This window comes from Scyliorhinus torazame, chromosome 10 (genome assembly GCF_047496885.1).
Source record: "Scyliorhinus torazame isolate Kashiwa2021f chromosome 10, sScyTor2.1, whole genome shotgun sequence".
Classification (NCBI taxonomy): Eukaryota; Metazoa; Chordata; class Chondrichthyes; order Carcharhiniformes; family Scyliorhinidae; genus Scyliorhinus; species Scyliorhinus torazame.
This window is the reverse complement of record NC_092716.1, coordinates 214,557,738-214,576,544: the sequence shown is the minus strand read 5'-3', so window position 1 is coordinate 214,576,544 and position 18,807 is coordinate 214,557,738. Positions and strand designations below refer to the sequence as shown.

Below are 18,807 nucleotides of genomic sequence, written 5' to 3'. Positions count from 1 at the left end.
ACTGTTCGTTGTGGTGGAGGGATTGAATGTTTGGGGAAGGGGTAACAATCAAGCGGGTTGCTTTGTCCTGCATGGTATCGAGTTTCTTGCGTTTTGTTGGAGCTTCCGCATCCAGGCAAGTGGAGAGTATTCCATTGCACTCCTGACTTTGCCTTGTAGATGGTGGACAGGCTTTGGGGTGTCAGGAGGTGTTACTCACCACAGGATTCCTAGCCTTTGATGTGCTTTGGTAGCCACTGTATTTATATGGCTAGTCCAGTTCAGTTTCTGGTCAATGGTAAGGCCTAAGATGTTGATAGGGATGTTGATGGATGAATGGGCCACCTGCCATGGCTATAATAAAAGCAAAATATTGCTGATGCTTGAAATCTGAAATAACGGAAGCACTCTGTTTTCATTTCACTTGCCAAGGCTGTCCAGCTCTGTAAAACCTGCCAAAGAATAGATGGAGGTTCTAAAATGTAAGTTGCAACTAATATTTGTATTGTGTCAGCCTCTTAAAGCCTTGGAAGAGATTTTGGGATCAGCTATCCCGTGTGCACCACCCCTCACCGCAGGGCTTAAGTGAGTGCAAGGAGAACCTAGCCTGCCAGTCAGTTGGCCAACTACCTCTTTCTGCTCAATTCAGGCCCAGCTGCCTGGAGATGTAAATTAAGCCTCAGAGATAACGTAACAGCCTGAAATTGAGGTGAATTTTGCTCTCCTCCCAGCTGCGGTGACCGGCTTACAGTTAAAATCCACCCCTCTATCCCCCAAATAGGTTAAATGGTTTTTTCAGTTTTGTAAGCCTCTACGATTCAATGACTCCATCCAGATCCTACAGGTATGTGCCTCAGACGATTTATTATGGCATTACATTGGTAATCGTCCTCAAAGAACACAGATTGGATTGTTTTGGAAGGCAGATGTAAAAGTTAACTGATGGCTGCTCTTGTAAGATTGTTGTTGAGGTGCACCGCTGGGGCGAAATAATGTGATCTTTACTGGAATCATGCTGAACCTGTCCTGGGCCTACTTGAAAGTTGAAATGGAAAGATTCTCATTCCCCAACGAACACCCATCAAAGATTCGCAAAATGTATTTACATTTCCGTGGAATGTTCTAACTGTGGATATCCAAGACAGGCATATTCCACACCATATGAGTTTTTATATGCTGAATATTGGATATCCGGGAGCGAATCACAGTTTGGATGAGAAGTAGTTGATGACAATGACGTGGATTATTTGTGATGCAATTTACTTGACCCACGGTAGGCTACGGCAGAAAATACGGAAATATTCCCGGCTTCTTACATAGAGCACCAGGAATGCAGGGTCCAAGAGCAATTGATATTATCTGACATTAAGCATCTTCCAAAGGTTTAACTAAAAGGGGTAAGTCAAGGCAGGAGAGCTCAACGCCATACCGTGTTCCTCGTGCTCTATGTAGGAAGCCGGGAATATTTCCAGTGCCCGGGACCAGCATGTGTGCAGGGAGTGCCTCCAGTTGCAGCTCCTGGAAGCCTGGGCTTTGGAGCTGGAGCGGCGACTGGGGACATTGCGGAGCATCTGTGAGGCAGAGAGTATCGTGGATAGTATGAATAGAGTGGTGGTCACACTGCAGGCTAAGACTCCACAGGCAGGAAGGGAATGGGTAGCCATTAGGCAAGCAAGATGACAGGCAGGCAGGGCAGGAATCTCCTGTGGCCAATCCCCTGTGCAGTGCAGTAATGTTGAGGGAAATGTTGAGAGTTTCAGATTCCTGGGACATCGGTACTGGTTCTGGAGGAGGTGGAACCAGTACAAACTGGACAGGTTACACCTGGGCAAGACCAGGACTGACATCCAAGAGGGTGTATTTGCTGGAGCGGTTGGAGAGGGTTTAAACCAAAATGGCAAGCAGTTGGGAATCTATGCAAGAAGTCGAGGGGAAACACAGAGAAGGACAAAAGCCAGAAAAGGGAATTAGAAGTGATAAGCAGAGAAATCAACGGCCAGAATCAAACAGGGCCCAGTGAGAAACAGTGAGAAGTAATGTCAAAAAGGCAAACTTTGTGTCTGAACACGCAGAGCATTCACAATAATGTGGATGAATTAGTTGCACAAATAGATGTAAATGGGTTAGATATAGTCAGGATTACAGAGACATGGCTGCAGGGTGACCAGGGATGGGAATTGAACCTCCAAGGATATTCAGTATTTATCCAGACAAAAAGGAAAAGGGGGTGGAGTTGCACCGTTGATGAAAGAGGAAATTAACACAATAGCGAGGAAAGATATTAGTTCTGATGATGTGCAATCTGTATGTGTAGAGCTGAGAAGCACGAAGGGGCAAAAATTATTAGTGGGTGTTATATAGAGACTCCTAAACTATAGTGTTCAAAGAATCATAGAATTTACCATGCAGAAGGAGGCCATTCGGCCCATTGAGTCTGCACCGGCCCTTGGAAAGACCACCCCACCTAAGCCCACACTTCTACCCTATCCCTGTAACCCCACCTAACCTTTTTTAGGACACAAAGGGCAATTTAGCACGGCCAATCCACCTAACCTGCACATCTTTGGGCTGTGGAAGGAAACCGGAGCACCTGGAGGAAACCCACACAGATACGGGGAGAACGTGCAATCTCCGCACAAACAGAGACCCAAGCCGGGAATCGAACTTGGGATCCTGGAGCTGTGAAGCAACAGTGCTAACCACTGTGCTACCGTGCCACCCGAGTGTTGATGTTGCGAATAGCATTAATCAGGAATTTAGAGATGCATGTGATAAAGGAACATCTGCAATTACGGGTCACTTTTATCTCCATATGGATTGGACAAATGAAATTAGTAACAATACCATAGAGGAGGAATTCCTGGAGTGTATACGGATGGTTTTCTGGACCAATGCGTTGATGAATCAACTTGTGAACAGGCCATCCTAGACAGGGTATTGTGTAATGGGGAAGGAATCATTGGCAACCTAGCTGTGCAAGACCCCTTGTGGATGAGCAAACAAAATATGATAGAATTTTTCACCAAGGTGGAGAGTGACATAGTTGATTTTGAGACTAGAGTCCTGAATCTTAACAAAGGAAATTACAATGGTGTAAGGCGTGTGTTGGTTATGATTGATTGGGAAACATTATTTAAAGGGATGATGGGTGGATAGGCAATGGCAAACATTCAAAGAATGCATGGGTGAACTGCAACAATTGTTTATTCTTGTCTGGTGCAAAAGTAAAACTGGTGGCCAACCATGGCTTACAAGATAAATTAGAGATAGTATTGGATCCAAGGAAGAGGAGTACAAAATGGCCAGGGAAACCCTGAGGATTGGGAGCAACTTAGAATTCAGCAAAGGAGGACCAATGGATTGATTAAGAAAGGGAAAATAGAGTATGAGAGTAAGCTTGTGGGGAACATAAAAACGGACTGTAAACGCTTCTATAGGTACGTGAAGAAAAAAGATTGGTAAAGACAACTGTAGGTCAGAAACATGGGAATTTATAATGGGGAACAAAGAAATGGCTGAACAACGAAATACATACTTTGGTTCTGTCTTAAGAAAGGCGGACACAAATGAATAGCAGAAATGCTGGGGAACAGAGGGTTTAATGAGAGGGAGAAACTGAAGGAAACCAAGCTAATGTAACCCCACTATTTAAAAAGGGAGGTAAAGAGAAAACAGGGAATTATAGACCAGTCAGCCTGATATCGGTAGTGGGGAAAATTCTAGATTCCATTTTAAACAATTTAATAGCAGAGCACTTGGAAAACAGTGGCAGGATTGGATAGCTATGGATTTACGAAATGGAAATTGTGCTTGACAAATTTACTGGAACCCTTTGATATAACTAGTAGAGTTGATGAGGGGGAGCCAGTGGATGCGGTTTATTTGGACTTTCAGAAGGAATTTGACATAGTCTCACATAAGAGATTAGAGTGTAAAATTAAAGGGATTGGGGGTAGTGTATGGAGATGGTAGAAAACTGGTTGGCAGATAAAAAACAAAGAGTAGGAATAAATGGGTCTTTTTCCAAATGGCAGGCGGTGACTAATGGGATAGTGCAGGGATCGGTGCTGGGACCCCAGCTATTCACAATATATATTAATGATTTAGATTAGGGAACTAAATGTAATATCTCCAAATTTTCAAATGACACAAAAGTTGGGTGGGAGGGTGAGCTGTGAGGAGGATGGAGAGATACCTCAGTGTGATTTGGACAATCTGAGTGAGTGGGCAAATGCATGGCAGATGCAGTATAATGTGGATAAATGTCAGTTATCTATTTTGGTAGCAAAAACAGGAAGGCAGATTATTACCTGAATGGCTATAAATTAAGAGAGGGGAATGTGCAATAAGACCTGGGAACAGCAGGCAGTAAAGAAGGCAAATTGTAAATTGGCCTTCATAGTGAGAGGATTAGAGAACAGGAGCAGGGGTGTTTTGCTGCAATGATACAGGGCCTTGGTGAGACCATACCTGGAATAGTGTGTGCAGTTCTGGTATCCTTATCTGAGGAAGGATATTCTTGCTATAGACGGAGTACAGAGAATGTTTATTAGACTGATTGCTGGGATGGCGAGACTTATAGAACATAGAACATTACAGCACAGTACAGGCCCTTCGGCCCACGATGTTGCGTCAACCTGTGAAACCACTCTACACTATTTCCTTATCGTCCATCTGTCTATCCAATGACCATTTGAATGCCCTTAGTGTTGGCAAGTCCACTACTGTTGCAGGCAGGGCATTCCACACCCTTACTACTCTCTGAGTAAAGAACCTACCTCTAACATCTGTCTTATATCTATCTCCCCTCAATTTAAAGCTATGTCCCCTCGTGCTACACATCACCATCCGAGGAAAAAGGCTCTCACTGTCCACCCTATCCAATCCTCTGATCATCTTGAATGCTTCAATTAAGTCACCTCTTAACCTTCTTCTCTCTAACGAAAACAGCCTCAAGTCCCTCAGCCTTTCCTCATAAGATCTTCCCTCCATACCAGGCAACATTCTGGTAAATCTCCTCTGCACCCTTTCCAATGCTTCCACATCCTTCCTATAATGCAGCGACCAGAATTGCACGCAATACTCCAAATGCGGCCGCATCAGAGTTTTGTACAGCTGCACCATGATCTCATGGCTCCGAAACTCAATCCCTCTACCAATAAATGCTAACACACCGTACACCTTCTTACAGCCCTCTCCACCTGGGTGGCAACTTTCAGGAATCTATGTACATGGACACCGAGATCTCTCTGCTCATCCACACTGCCAAGAATCTTACCATTAGCCCAGTACTCTGTCTTCCTGTTATTCCTTCCAAAATGAATCACCTCACACTTTTAGATCATAGAATTTACAGTGCAGAAGGAGGCCATTCGGCCCATCGAGTCTGCACCGGCTCTTGGAAAGAGCACCCTACCCAAGGTCCACACCGCCACCCTATCCCCATAACCCAGTAACCCCACCCAACACTAAGGGCAATTTTGGACACTATGGGCAATTTAGTATGGCCAATCCACCTAACCCACACATCTTTGGACTGTGGGAGGAAACCGGAGCACCCGGAGGAAACCCACGCACACACGGGGAGGATGTGCAGACTCCGCACAGACAGTGACCCAAGTCAGGAATCGAACCTGGGACCCTGGAGCCGTGAAGCAATTGTGCTAACCACAATGCTACCGTGCTGCCCACTATTTTCTGCATTAAACTCCATTTGCCACCTCTCAGCCCAGTGCTGCAGCTTATCTATGTCCCTCTGTAACTTGTAACATCCTTCCGCACTGTCCACAACTCCACCGACTTTAGTGTTATCTGCAAATTTACTCACCTATCCTTCTACACCCTCCTCCAGGTCATTTATAAAAATGACAAACAGCAGTGGCCCCATAACAGATCCTTGTGGTACACCACTAGTAACTGGACTACAGTCTGAACACTCCCCATCAACCACCACCCTTTGTCTTCTTCCAGCTAGCCAATTTCTGATCCAAACTGCTAAATCTCCCTGAATTCCAATGCCTCCGTATGTTCTGCAGTAGCCTATCGTGGGGAACCTTATCAAACGCTTTACTGAAATCCATATACACCACATCAACTGCTTTACCCTCATCCACCTGTTTGGTCACCTTCTCAAAGAACTCAATAAGGTTTGTGAGGCACGACCTACCCTTCACAAAACCGTGTTGACTATCTCTAATCAAATTATTCCTTTCCAGATGATTATACACCCTATCTCTTATAAACCTTTCCAAGATTTTGCCCACAACAGAAGTAAGGCTCACTGGTCTATAGTTACCGGGGTTGTATATTTGAGGAGAGATTGAGAACTTTGCTGGAGTTCAGAAGAGTGAGGGAGGATCTCATAGAAGTCTATAAAATTCTAACAGGGCTATTTAGGGTAGATGCAGCAAGGATGTTCCCGATGGTGGGGTATCCAGAACCAGGGGTTGAAGTCTAAGGATACAAGATAAACCTTTTGGGACTGAGATGAGGAGAAATTTTGTCACAAGAGAATGGTGAGCCTGTGGAATTCACTAACACAGAAAGCAGTTGAGGCCAAAACATTGTGTGTATTCAAGAAAGAGTTAGATTTAGCTCTTGGGGCAAAATGGATCAAAGGATATGGGGAAAGCGGGAACAGGTTACTGAGTTGGATGATCAGCCATGATCATTTTGAATGATGGAGCAGGCTCAAAGGGCTGAATGGCCTCCTCCTGCTCCTATTTTCCATGTCTCTATGTGAGAGAAATGACTCTACAGGAGGACATTATCAGCCTCTGATGGAGGACGAGGTTCCAAAACCGTTAATGCTCCATGACCATTGGCGCAACTAGCAGCGAGATGAGAATCCTGGAGACTTCCAAACAGTGCAAGTGTACAGATTTACAATGGCCCAAACCATCTATAATGTTGGTACACCTGTGCGCCTTCAAAACATCTTTATCTTTCTTTTTCTACCATTACACATGGTGCAGTCCTGACAACCACAACCAGCTTTGGTGGATGTCCTTTGGTGTCCCAGAGCTTAGCGCACCCCTGCCTGCCGGGTGCCTTGGCGACCCAGTCTGCTGGGTGTCAGCATGACCTGCTGGAAGCAAAGCGGTCACTGGCAGACGGGGCGTGGATGGCAGGGAACCCTTGGAGTGCCCTGGGCTCAGTAACCCTGGGTGCCTGACTTGCTCTCCTGCTCCCTGTTAGTGCCCGATTGAGAAGACGGGGAACCTGGAGTAGGGTCAAGGTGCCCCATTCCCATCTCATCTACACATTTCTACACTGCACCCATGACTAGAGAAACAGAGTTCAGGTCAGAGCACAGATCCATCAGCCACTGTGTGTTCTGCTGGACCTGGGCCTCTTAAGGCTGATGCTACCCTTTCCGCGAAGGCAGACAAAGGGCACAGATAACAGCAAATTTCTGCAGATGCTGGAATCTGAAACCAAAGAGAAAATGCTGGAAAATCTCAGCAGGTCTGGCTGCATCTGTAGAGAGAGAAAAGAGTTAAGATGTTTTGAGTCCAGATGACCTTTTGCCAAAGCTATTAGACAGAGAAAGTGGGAAATATTTATACAGTGAAGTGAGAAGGAAAGTGGAGTCATAGCCACAAAAACCCAAAGAAACGGAGTGCTAGTAGCCACAGAAACCAAGGAGAAAGAGTACTAATGGCAGTCCCCAGAGAGAACAAAAGGTGTGAAAGGCCAAACAGCAGAGAAATTAACATCAGAGGGTAAACTGTGACAGATGTAGATGTGGGGAGAGGGGAAGGGGGAAGCAAAGGGGTGAATGGGTAAGGAAAGGTGGATAAGATGGGGGGGTTAAATATATATATATTTTTATATATATATAAAGAAAGACAAGAGAGAAAGCAATGGTAAAAGACAATTAAAATGAAAGGGGATGAAAACAAATGGGTCGAGGTGGGGTAGAGCTAATAATCTGAAGTTGGTGAATTCGATGTTGAGACCGGAAGGCTGTAGCCACGATGACTCCCACAACCAGTTTTTGATCTTGGCCAAGATGAAGGAAGGTTTACATTTATTTCCATGCCTGCAGGATATTTCAATGTGCAGCACGGTAGCATAGTGGTTAGCACAATTGCTTCACAGCTCCAGGGTCTCAGGTTCGATTTCTGGCTGGGTCACTGTCTGTGCGGAGTCTGCACGTTCTCCCCGTGTCTGCGTGGGTTTCCTCCGGCTGCTCTGGTTTCCTCCCACAGTCCAAAGATGTGCAGGTTAGGTGGATTGGCCATGCTAAATTGCCCCTAGTGTCCAAAATTGCCCTTAGTGTTGGGTGGGGTTACTGGGTTATGGGGCTAGGGTGGAGGAGTGGGCTTGGGTAGGGTGATCTTTCAAAGAGCCGGGACTCGATGGGCCGAATATCCTCCTTCTGCACTGCAAATTCTATGATATTAACAGCCAAAGAACTACTTTTCGAAACGTAATCACTGTGGTGATGTAGGAACCGTGACACCCAATTTGTAAACAGCAAGCTCCCACAAACAGCCAATTGTTAATGACCAGTTAAACAGTTTTTTGGGGATGTTAAGTAAGGAATAAATATCGGATATTTCACCCGAGAGAAAATCTTTCTCTTCTTTGAAGCAGTGCCCTAGATCTTTGACATCTACCTATGCAGGCAGATGGGGCCTCAGTTTAATATTGCATTTAAAAGACGTCACCTCTGACAATTCAATGCTCCCTCAGCATTACACAGGAGTATCAGCCTTGATTTCCATCCTTAAATCCTGGGGTGGGACTTGAAACAAGAACCTGGTCACTCAGAGGTAGGCTTGCTGCCAACTGAGTCACAACTGGAAACTGCAAGAGGGAAACTTATTCAATGAGTGAGAAGCAAAACTTAAACAACACTGGGCACCTTTGGCTGCACCTATGCCACATTCACTGAAACGAGATCCTGAATGTTTCTTCTGACTATATAAATGGCCTCACTGTTTCCAGTGCTCAAAACATCAAAGGGAAAAAGATATGTATTGCTGCTCAATGATACATATTTACAGCACCTTCACCCCCTTACAGAATCAGTATAAACATTATCATTTCACATGATGTCATGAGGGTCATTCCAAGTGACGGTCTTAGCAAAGTGGAGGCAGCAGTGGGGGAAATGCATGGTGTCAGGGCTGTAGCATTGCCATATAATACCTTATATAACTGCACTGGAACAATACCAGCTCAAATGGTTAGCAAACAAAATGTCAGCTTAAATCATTGGAATACGTGGAGCTGTGGCTTTCAGGTGTCTCAACGTTATTTTTGAGCAGATGTTCCAGAAAAGGTTCTTGAGGAAACTTTTTCATGGTTATATGGTCGAGTTAACATTCTCTCCCCCTTTCATCTCCAAGGTGAATCCACTACGACATAAAATGAGACCAATTCCCCACCCTAACACTGTGCCCACAGGTTTGTTAAGTTTCGAACTTACCCATAGAAGTGGCCCCGGACAAACTCCTGGATGTGACTTTTACTGCGTGCATGTAGGTTCTGGAATTCATGCATCGCGGAGAACTTCTTTATGTTGAGTCCATTGGGAGTGACCACATCTGAATAACAGAAAACAATCAACTTTAAAACATACGCAGAGAAATTTAAGACAGAATAAATCTGTAGTTGTGATAGAGAATAATGTTATGTGACTAATACGTTAGGGGTTTCCAACATTTGCAATATTTATGCTTCCATGTGACTAGTTCCATGGTGGTCCATCCAGACCAACATACTACAGATGGTGCAAATTCAAATTAAAAACAGGACAGGCTGGAAATAATCCGCAGGCCTGGCAGTATCTGTGAAGGGAGAAACTGAATTAACCTGTGGTTGATGATTTTACAAATGTCATCTGAAACATTAACTTTATTTCCAACTTTTTCTATTTTTATGACAATAAATATTCACATATTTTTAAATCAAAGAAAATTCTCCTTTGTGCCCAACCCAGCTGCAGGTCAGTAAGGCCCAGGTTCAACCACTGGCTTGTGCTGGGTTCGTTGATCTCAGCTGTACTGGCACTGAGGCACTATGATTGGACTCTGTGGCCAATGACTGGGTAGAGAAAGTCAGCAGCAGAGGTACAAAAAATTGCTGGAAGATGTGATGTGTCTGTGTGATGACATCAGCTGAGGACAAGATCAGACTCATTTGTGATTCCCCACTTCTGATAAATAACACGCCAGCATTCACCATCTCGGCACTTTCACTGGGGAAGTGATGCCATTGTGGCATTGTCATTGGACTAGTAATATAGAGACCAAGGTAATGCGCTGCGGCCCCAGGTTCAAATCCCACCACAGCAGATGGTGACATTTTAATTTAAAAAATTCTGGAATGAAAAGTCCAACAATGACCATAAACCATTGTTGATTGTTGTAAAAACCCAGCTAATGTTCCTAAGAGAAGGAAATCAGCCATCCTTACCTGGTCTGGCCGACATGTGACTCCAGATCAACAGCAATGTGGTTGACCTTCAAATGGCCTATGCCTAGCAAGTGACTCAGTTAAAGGCAATTAGGGATGGGCAATAAATATCAGCCCAGTCAGCAATGCCCATATCACACAAATTAATTTTTTAAAAATGTCACTCCCCTGGGTAAGATTTCTGGAGGGCGGTGTAACCTCATAGATCAGTATGTTTAGGAGAGATGGGGGGAAATCTGTTGAGCACAACAGTGACTCAGGTGAACTCACCTGGTTTGCGTTTCAGCAGATGTTCAGCCTCCATGGCTGTTATCTCGGACACTGTGGTGAACACATGAGCACAGTGGACAGCGGCTCGTTCCATGCAGTACCGATGGTAAATCTGCCTTGATCCAGCCTCTTTGTCAACATCAAACTGTTTCAAGAGAGGAAACAAGCTATGAAATAAGTGCATAGTTTTAGATAATAAAACAAATTATGAAGAAAATAGTGAAGCACGAAAATCTGAAATGCAAACAGAAAATAATGGAGTGAAGCATATGAAGGACAGGAAGAGTGCAGCTGGGTCCATTTATTTAATCAAATCCTCCCTTACCTACCCAACTCAGTCATGCAATCTTCAAGTAGTGGGCATACCCAGCAGACAAAATTCCTCTCATTCTGTGTCAACCTCTCACTATCTTCTACAGCTAATGATGTATAAAACGGATAAAGAAGTCAATCAATGGTGAGAAGAAATTGGAGATTGAAATGTTTAAATAGATAATAGTCTAACAAAACGTGATTGGGGTGATTTTGTTTTTTGAGTAGCAAATCAGTTCTAATTTGGATTACAAAATCAAAACACTGTGTATGCTGAAAATCTGAAATAAGAAGAACAGATGCTGGAAATAAACAGGTCTGGCAGGTCTGAGAACAGAGTGGGAAGTGGAGTTAACCTTTCAGGTCGATGACCTTTCATTAATCTATTAATTTGGACTGCCTGATTTAAGACCCATCTGAATCCCAAGAAAGCACTCAATTTTCCAGTCTAATCTCATTTGCGTAGGGACTATATAACTGGTATGAAAAGAAAAAGGTGTAAATCAAATTTCAATTAATTGTTTTATACTCTTCAGTCATTTAACATCCATTGCCAAAGTTCATCCTAAATTCTCACAGCTTTATTTCCCGTACAAGCCTCCCCGAACAGGCGCTGGAATGTGGCGACTAGGGGCTTTTCACAGTCACTTCATTTGAAGCCTACTTGTGACAATAAGTGAATTTCATTCATTTCATTAAAGGAAAGTTCCTGGAAAGCATTAAAAGGATATCAACAACCTTTGCTAAGACTGAAGGGATTAAGGGACCAAGACAAAGGGATTTCTATACAGAAATCACTGAATGTGGCGGACAAGTTGATAAAGCTATTAAAGAAAGCAAACAGGAACATTGATTCATAGTCGAGTCTGGTGATTGTCCCTTTAAAGGCAAGGCAGACCAGTATAGGTCACATGGCCTGTGTGACCAATCGGGACTCAGTGTGGAAACACCCCAGGCTCCGAGATGTTTCGGAGCTACAGCCATGAGGCTGCTATATAATTCTGCTTGTTGAGAAATTATTTTGTATTTCTAATGAAGTCTGTGAAAGTGCATTTAGTGAAGGTTCAATTGCAACCTCAACTGTCAGTCACACTCGAGAGATTCAAATTTAATTTGAGGATGAGTGCCCCAGGTAAATAAATCAGGACTTAAACCGAAGCAATTATTGGAGCATTGTGATTTTGGAGCCACCCTTAATGACACGTTGTGGGACACGTTAGTCTGTGGTGTGAACAACAATGCTCTCAACGCAGATTGCTTGCAGAGGTCATTATAAAGTTGAAACAAGCAATGGAGGTAGTGTTGGCCCTGGAAAGCCATGAAAAAGGTGCACAAGAGCTGCAAAGTGCACAAAATGGTGCCATTCACCAGTTAGGGCAGGAACCTATGGCGCCTAAACCACTGAAACAGTCACAAAGCAGGAAACAATTTCAGCCACCAACAAAACAGAAAGGTACAGAATAGGCAATCAGACAGTAATGCTGAAAGTAGAATGGTACTGATGTGGAAGTAACCACACTCCTGAGTCATATCCGTCTAAGTCGGCTGAGTGTTTTTCTCGTCACAAAAGAGGGCATTTGATAAAGCAGAGCTAAGTCAAGATCACCAAGTAATCTATTAACTAAGATGTTACATGCATACAATGTGGAAGAGCCCAGCACCTATGATTCTGGCATTTAGCATCTGTTCAATCTAAAAACAGGCAAGGTAGACCTTATTACTGTAACTTCACCGATCTCAGTGGTATTAAACACATTAAAACTGCGCTGTACCACCCAGCATCGAACAGACCAGCTCAAAGAGCCATCCAACTTTCAGGTCTGGCCTAAAGAAACTGTCAGGTGGAGCCTTGAGAGACTAAAATCTCACAATACCTCCTTAGCTATCCTAACACTGCCCATGCAACAACGGGAATTTCACCAGCAGAACTGCTAATGAAACTTTATCTCAGAACGAGACTGAGTCTCATGTTTCCAAATTTGCCAGGGAGGGTAGGAGCCAGCCAAAGGAATCAGAAAGCAAACCATGGTTCACACAGTACAGCATGATCATTTATGGTAAATGAAACCGTACATGTGAGAAACTTCATAGTGGATCAATCTGCACTGGAATGATTGTCTGCATGACCGGGTCCCTTTCATACCAAGTGGACGTGGAGGATGGATCGTTCATAAACACATGAACCATTTGAGGAGTTGAAAGACGCTCCACCAGTCGATGTAGCATAAGAATGTTATCGAACCCTTAAGCACCAAAGTACCTGATCGACCTGTTATTGACATGAAATGAAAATGAAAATCGCTTCTTGTCACAAGTAGGCTTCAATGAAGTTACTGTGAAAAGCCCCTAGTCGCCACATTCCAGCGCCTGTTCGGGGAGGCTGTTACGGGAAGGATTACGGGGAGGCTGTTACATAACTGATATCTCTGTGAAAACAAGTAGTGATGAATCGCCTGTGTCAGAAGAGGTGCCTGTTATTGCGGTCCCTGTTAACATCAATTCAGTGGAATCATCTCAGCCAACAGAATTACGCTGCTCTACAAGAAACAGAAAATTCCCTCAAAGACTTGATTTATAAGTGTCCAATCCATGTACACAATGTTTAGGTAGTATTTAGGATGGAATGAATTGATTATTGAAGAAGGTATGAAGGTCTTAAATGCAGGGGCGGTTGGGGGGAATGGGGATGCGGGGGATGTGGTGATTGTCCCTTTAAGGCCACCAGAGAAGAGTAAAGTTCACATGGCCTATGCGACCAATCGGGATTCAGAGTAGAATCACCCCATGGTGAGACACGCTCCAAGGCAGAGACATTTTGGAAGCTAGATACAGCCACAAAATACTTTTTACATTCACTAATGAAGTCTGTAAAAGTGCATCATTACATTGAGTAAAACAATAAGCAAGTTGTGCTACACATTTCTAAATCACTGGTCAGGCCTCAAGTGGAATAATGTGCACAATTTTGGGCTTCAGAAATGATAAGGCATTTGAGAGGGTAGAGGATGTTAAGTAATGGGTGAAGAGACATTGCAATTAGTTGTCTCATTTATGTTAAGTATACATTAATTGCCACTGATATATAAAGGAGCTTCAGGTGGCCTCTGTCAGGTGATGTATAGTGGGAGTTTTGTGCAAAGGCTGTTGGAATGAAATAAATGGGCGTTTGTGAAAAAGGAACAGAACTTTAGACTCTTCATATTACAGCAACTAAAACATCTAACAATTGGTAGCAGAGGATGTTTGCTGTGTAAATCTGAAGGGTTGAATGATACAACTTTTCCAGATCAAACCAAGGAGTGAGTGAGAAAAGAAGAAAAAAAAAAGGGATATATGGCTGAACCGAGGATAAAGATGGCTGAATATGACTATCCTCCCTTATTTTCTGAAAGGGAATCGTACGACCAATGGAGAAGTGCAGTACTTATGTGGACTAAAGTAACTGCTTTGGGAAAGAGAAAACAAGGTATGGCATTGGCTCTTTCTCTACCATATGGCAGTAAAATCCAAAACAAAGTGCTTTCTGAGCTGGAATTGGAAGAGTTAGACTCAGAAGAAAGTCTGGAGACTTTATTACATTATATGGATAAGATTTATAAGAAAGATGACTTGTTAAGTGCATATGAAGCATGGTCGGATTTTGATAAGTTCCGGAAAATGGAGGATATCTCCATGGAAGACTATATAATGGAATTTGGCAGACAATATAAAAGGCTACAAAAACACAACCTGGAATTTCCAAAGTCAGTGTTGGCCTTTTAATTACTTGACTGTGCCAGAGTGAGCAACATGGATAGGCTCCTGGTTTTGACACGAGTTCAGTTTACTGATAAGGATACCTTATTCAAACAGATGACAAAAGCTTTACAAAAGTTTCTGGGGAAACATTTGATTCTGATGACCCAAATAGGTCAGCCTGCAATAAGGTAGAATATGGAAGCTACACTACTAACAGGATGGCGAAATCGTATGGCTACGAACAGGGCTCAAGACTATAGAAGGAGACCGAGACAAGGAAATTATGAAGACAGAAACCTAGTTAGAAACAAATGCACGGGGCATGATAAATTGATGTTTTCGATGTGACTCTCAATACCATTATGCTTTCAACTGTCCAACTCGTTATGATAGTGTGTTTGAAGCGACACATGACATGGAAGAGTCAGAAGAGGAAAAAGATAGTGACCAGAAAGAAGGCATTCTCCGATTGACAAGCAGTTTTACGCCGGTAATGAGGGTGTTGGTTGCAGAAACCTTCAATTGTGCTGTATTGGACAGTGGCTGCACATCTACTGTATGTGGAATTGACTGGTTAAAATGCTACCTGGACTCTTTGAATGCTGAATATCGTAACTAAGTTAAGGAATTTGAAAGTTTCACAAGTTTCAGGTGTGGGGATGATAATACTTTGAAGTCGCTGAAAAGAGTGGTGATCCCTTGCAATATTGCCAGAGTGAATCATTTCATTAGCACGGATGTTGTATCAAGTGAGATACCTTTGCTTCTGAGCAGACCGTCGATGAAGAAAGCACACATGAAACTGGATATGGAACAGGATAAGGCAACAGTTTTTGGAAAGACTGGACTGACAATTTACACAGTCGGGACACTATTGTATTCCATTACTGACAAATAATATTTCAAGTAGAGTGGTTAAGGATGTGTTAATGACAGTTGAAAATGGGACTTTAGCTGATAAAAAGCTTGTGGTATTAAAACTGCATAGGCAATTTGCACATCCGTCTCCTCGGAGGCTGAAAAATTTATTAAAGGATGCAGGGGTAAGGGATGACGATTATACTAAACTGATAGAACAGGTTAGTGAATGCTGTGAAGTTTTGTAGGAAGTACAAAAGGACACCAGCACAATCAATGGTAACCCTGAGAGTTTGGCTCGAGATGGATTGGAGCTTTATGGGTGTAGCGCACAAAGACTCACGAGAGACGAATAGAGATGAAGTCGATGAGGCTTTATTATGCGTGACTTGTTCCCCGCAGTTCAGTAGCAGACTGGCCTGCGGGGGAGAACTCCTGGTTCTTATACTCCGTCTTCAGGGTGGAGCTAGAGGTCAACAGCCAACCAGGACCCGGGATCTGTCAGCCAATGACATCACGGCTTCACAGTCCCACATGACCCCCTAATGCATATTACCACAATGGGAAAAACAAAATGTTAGGCAAAGCTTTGTGTGAAGAAATGTCAAGACAGGCTTTCAAAGGCTTCTGATAACAAGGTTGTTTTAGTACCAGACAAATTGCAGACGGCCTTGGGAAGGGTTGCGCTAGGCTTGAAAATAATCATAAATTAGCTAAAAGGCACAGATGGAATGCGAGGGAGCTGCCCTCAGAAATGAGCCAAAAACTGTATAAGAACTGCTGTTAGGTGTATTGACTTTGGCTTGCTGTTGTAACTCTCAAGAGATACAGTGGTCTTAGTCCCGGCCGAGAAATAAACATATGTTAAAGTAACGAGGTGTTCGACTGATCATTTCATCCGGACTGGCTGCAAAAGAATCATCAACCCTACCTTTGGCCAGGGTTTTTGACAACATTGTGGCCATGGACCTTAAGATCTGGGATAAAGCCAATAATATATTTATTTTGCATTTTGTAGATTTAGCAACCAGATTTAGTCAATCACTGATTGTACGAAGTAAAGAAAAGAGAGTAATTCTGGATCAAATCGTGGAAAAATGGATAGGGACAGGAATGGGTCCACCGGCACAATTCCTTACGGACAATGGGGGAGAATTTGGTAATGATGAGTTTAGGGATGTGTGTGAAAACATGAATATCAGAGTCATGAATACGGCTGCAGAAAGCCCATTTAGTAATGGTGTCTGTGAAAGAAATCATGCTGTCATCGATGACATGCTTCGGAAAATTTTGGCAGATCGACCAAATTGCAGGCTAAATTCAGCTTTAGCATGGGCAGTACATGCAAAGAATTCATTGCAGATGGTTGGGGGCTATAGTCCTTATCAATTAGTGTTTGGTAGAAATCCTAACATTCCGTCCATTTTGGATGACCAGCCTCCAACTTGGGAGGGGACTACAATTAGCTCTGGTTTTGCTGAACATTTAAACGCAGTAGAAAAGCTTTTTTGGAAGCAGAAGTCTCAAAGAATTCACAGAGCTTTAAGACAAAACGTATGGCCATCAGATGCCGTTTTTCAGCAAGGAGGCATGGTATACTATAAGAGAGACAATTCTAATGAATGGAAAGGCCCAGGGAAGATCATAGGCATAGATGGCAAAACAATTATTTTGCAACATGGTAATCAAACTGTTAGGGTACATTCATCAAGGATAATGGGTACAGATTACAAATTTTCAAATTTAGACAGAGCAAACAGACATGACGAGGAACCAGAGTCATCTGGTACGCATGTGTTACAGAACTATGAGGACCAATTAACTTATATAGACAGGGTTTCTGTGGAGGAACACAACACTTCTGGTGAATTAGAACAGGCCATTTGTCCGAAAGGGCAACTGCCAAAAGTTGGTACAAAAGTGAGATACTTGCCTGAAGGGTCTAGTCAATGGAAGGATGCAACTGTTATTAGTAGAGCAGGGAAGGCCACTGGAAAGTATAAACATTGGTTGAATGTACAGCATTCAGGGGAAGGAGTCAAGACAATGGATTGGGAAAACGATGTTCAAAAATGGAGGGCACAAAAACGCAGTGCCAGTTCAGATAGTACATCGGATAGTGAACAGGTCCGCAGGAAAAGATCGAGAACTGTTGAAAGGACATCCCACAGCAGAAGGAAAAGATCAAGCAGTAGCAGTACAGAACGAGATACCAGGCGGGAGAGGAGACGTAGTTTATCAAGATCTCGGAACATGAGTAAGACTACGAATACTAATAGAAGTAGAAGCCCACATGCACGTGAGATTTTGGTGACTTCAAATAAATTAGATGAAAAAGTTATCAAAGAAGCTAAACAGCAAGAATTGCATAGTTGGAGTGAATTTGGGGCATACACGGAAGTACCGGATAGGGGACAAAGAGCTCTATCCCACAGATGGATTTGCACGGAAAAGGTTCTTCCGGATGGAACTTATAAGGCAAAGGCCAGGCTTGTGGCAAGGTAATTTGAAGAAAACTTAGAAGATCAGGATTTAAGGGTAGATTCACCTACAGCAGGAAAGGTTATTTTAAAGATCTTCTTGGCTCTATTAGCCACAAAGGCATGGGAATGCAAATCTATAGATATAAAAGCTGCCTTTTTGCAGGGGCATCTGCTCCAGAGAGACATTTTTCTCTGTCCTCCTAAAGAAGCAGCTAACACAGAAGGGGTACTCTGGAGGTTGAAAAAATGTGTATATGGATTAAATTATGCATCTAGAGTCTGGTATTTTTCGGTAAGGTCAGTTTTGTTAAAGTTAGGCTGTTGCCAGTTGAAAGCAGATCCTGCAATGTTTTACTGGCACTATAAAGGAAATCTTTCTGGCATTTTTATGATGCATGTCGATGATTTTTTTGTGGGGTGATTTTGAAGCTATTGTAATCTCTGGTTTGAGAAAAGAATTCAGGGTTGGAAGTCAGGCTTCCGGTGCATTTAAATATATTGGACTGGAAATTGGACAGACTAAGTCAGGGCAACTTTACGTCAGCAATCTTATTTGGAAAGCATCAGCCCAATAGCAATTAGTCGTGGCCGAGTTTCACAAAAAGACGCAATTATTTCAAAGATAGAAAAAGAGCAACTGCGAAGTTTAATTGGGCAACTGAACTGGTTAGGTAGACAGACTAGACCGGACATGAATTTTGATGTCTTAGAGTTGAGTACAAAAATGAATGATACCAAA

At 43.1% G+C, this 18,807-nt stretch overlaps 1 protein-coding gene across 2 annotated transcripts in view; it reads right to left on the bottom strand.

Moving 5' to 3' along the window:
* The window catches only part of LOC140384553 (glycogen [starch] synthase, muscle-like), a 234,218-nt gene that overhangs the window by 147,008 nt on the left and 68,403 nt on the right, over positions 1 to 18,807 (bottom strand). For both annotated transcript variants that reach the window (XM_072466356.1, XM_072466355.1), the window contains 2 exons: positions 10,678 to 10,822; positions 9,419 to 9,536 (listed from right to left, as the gene is read on the bottom strand). In XM_072466356.1, the coding sequence (XP_072322457.1) occupies positions 9,419 to 9,536; positions 10,678 to 10,822 (263 nt within the window). The remainder of the gene's footprint in view (positions 1 to 9,418; positions 9,537 to 10,677; positions 10,823 to 18,807) is intronic.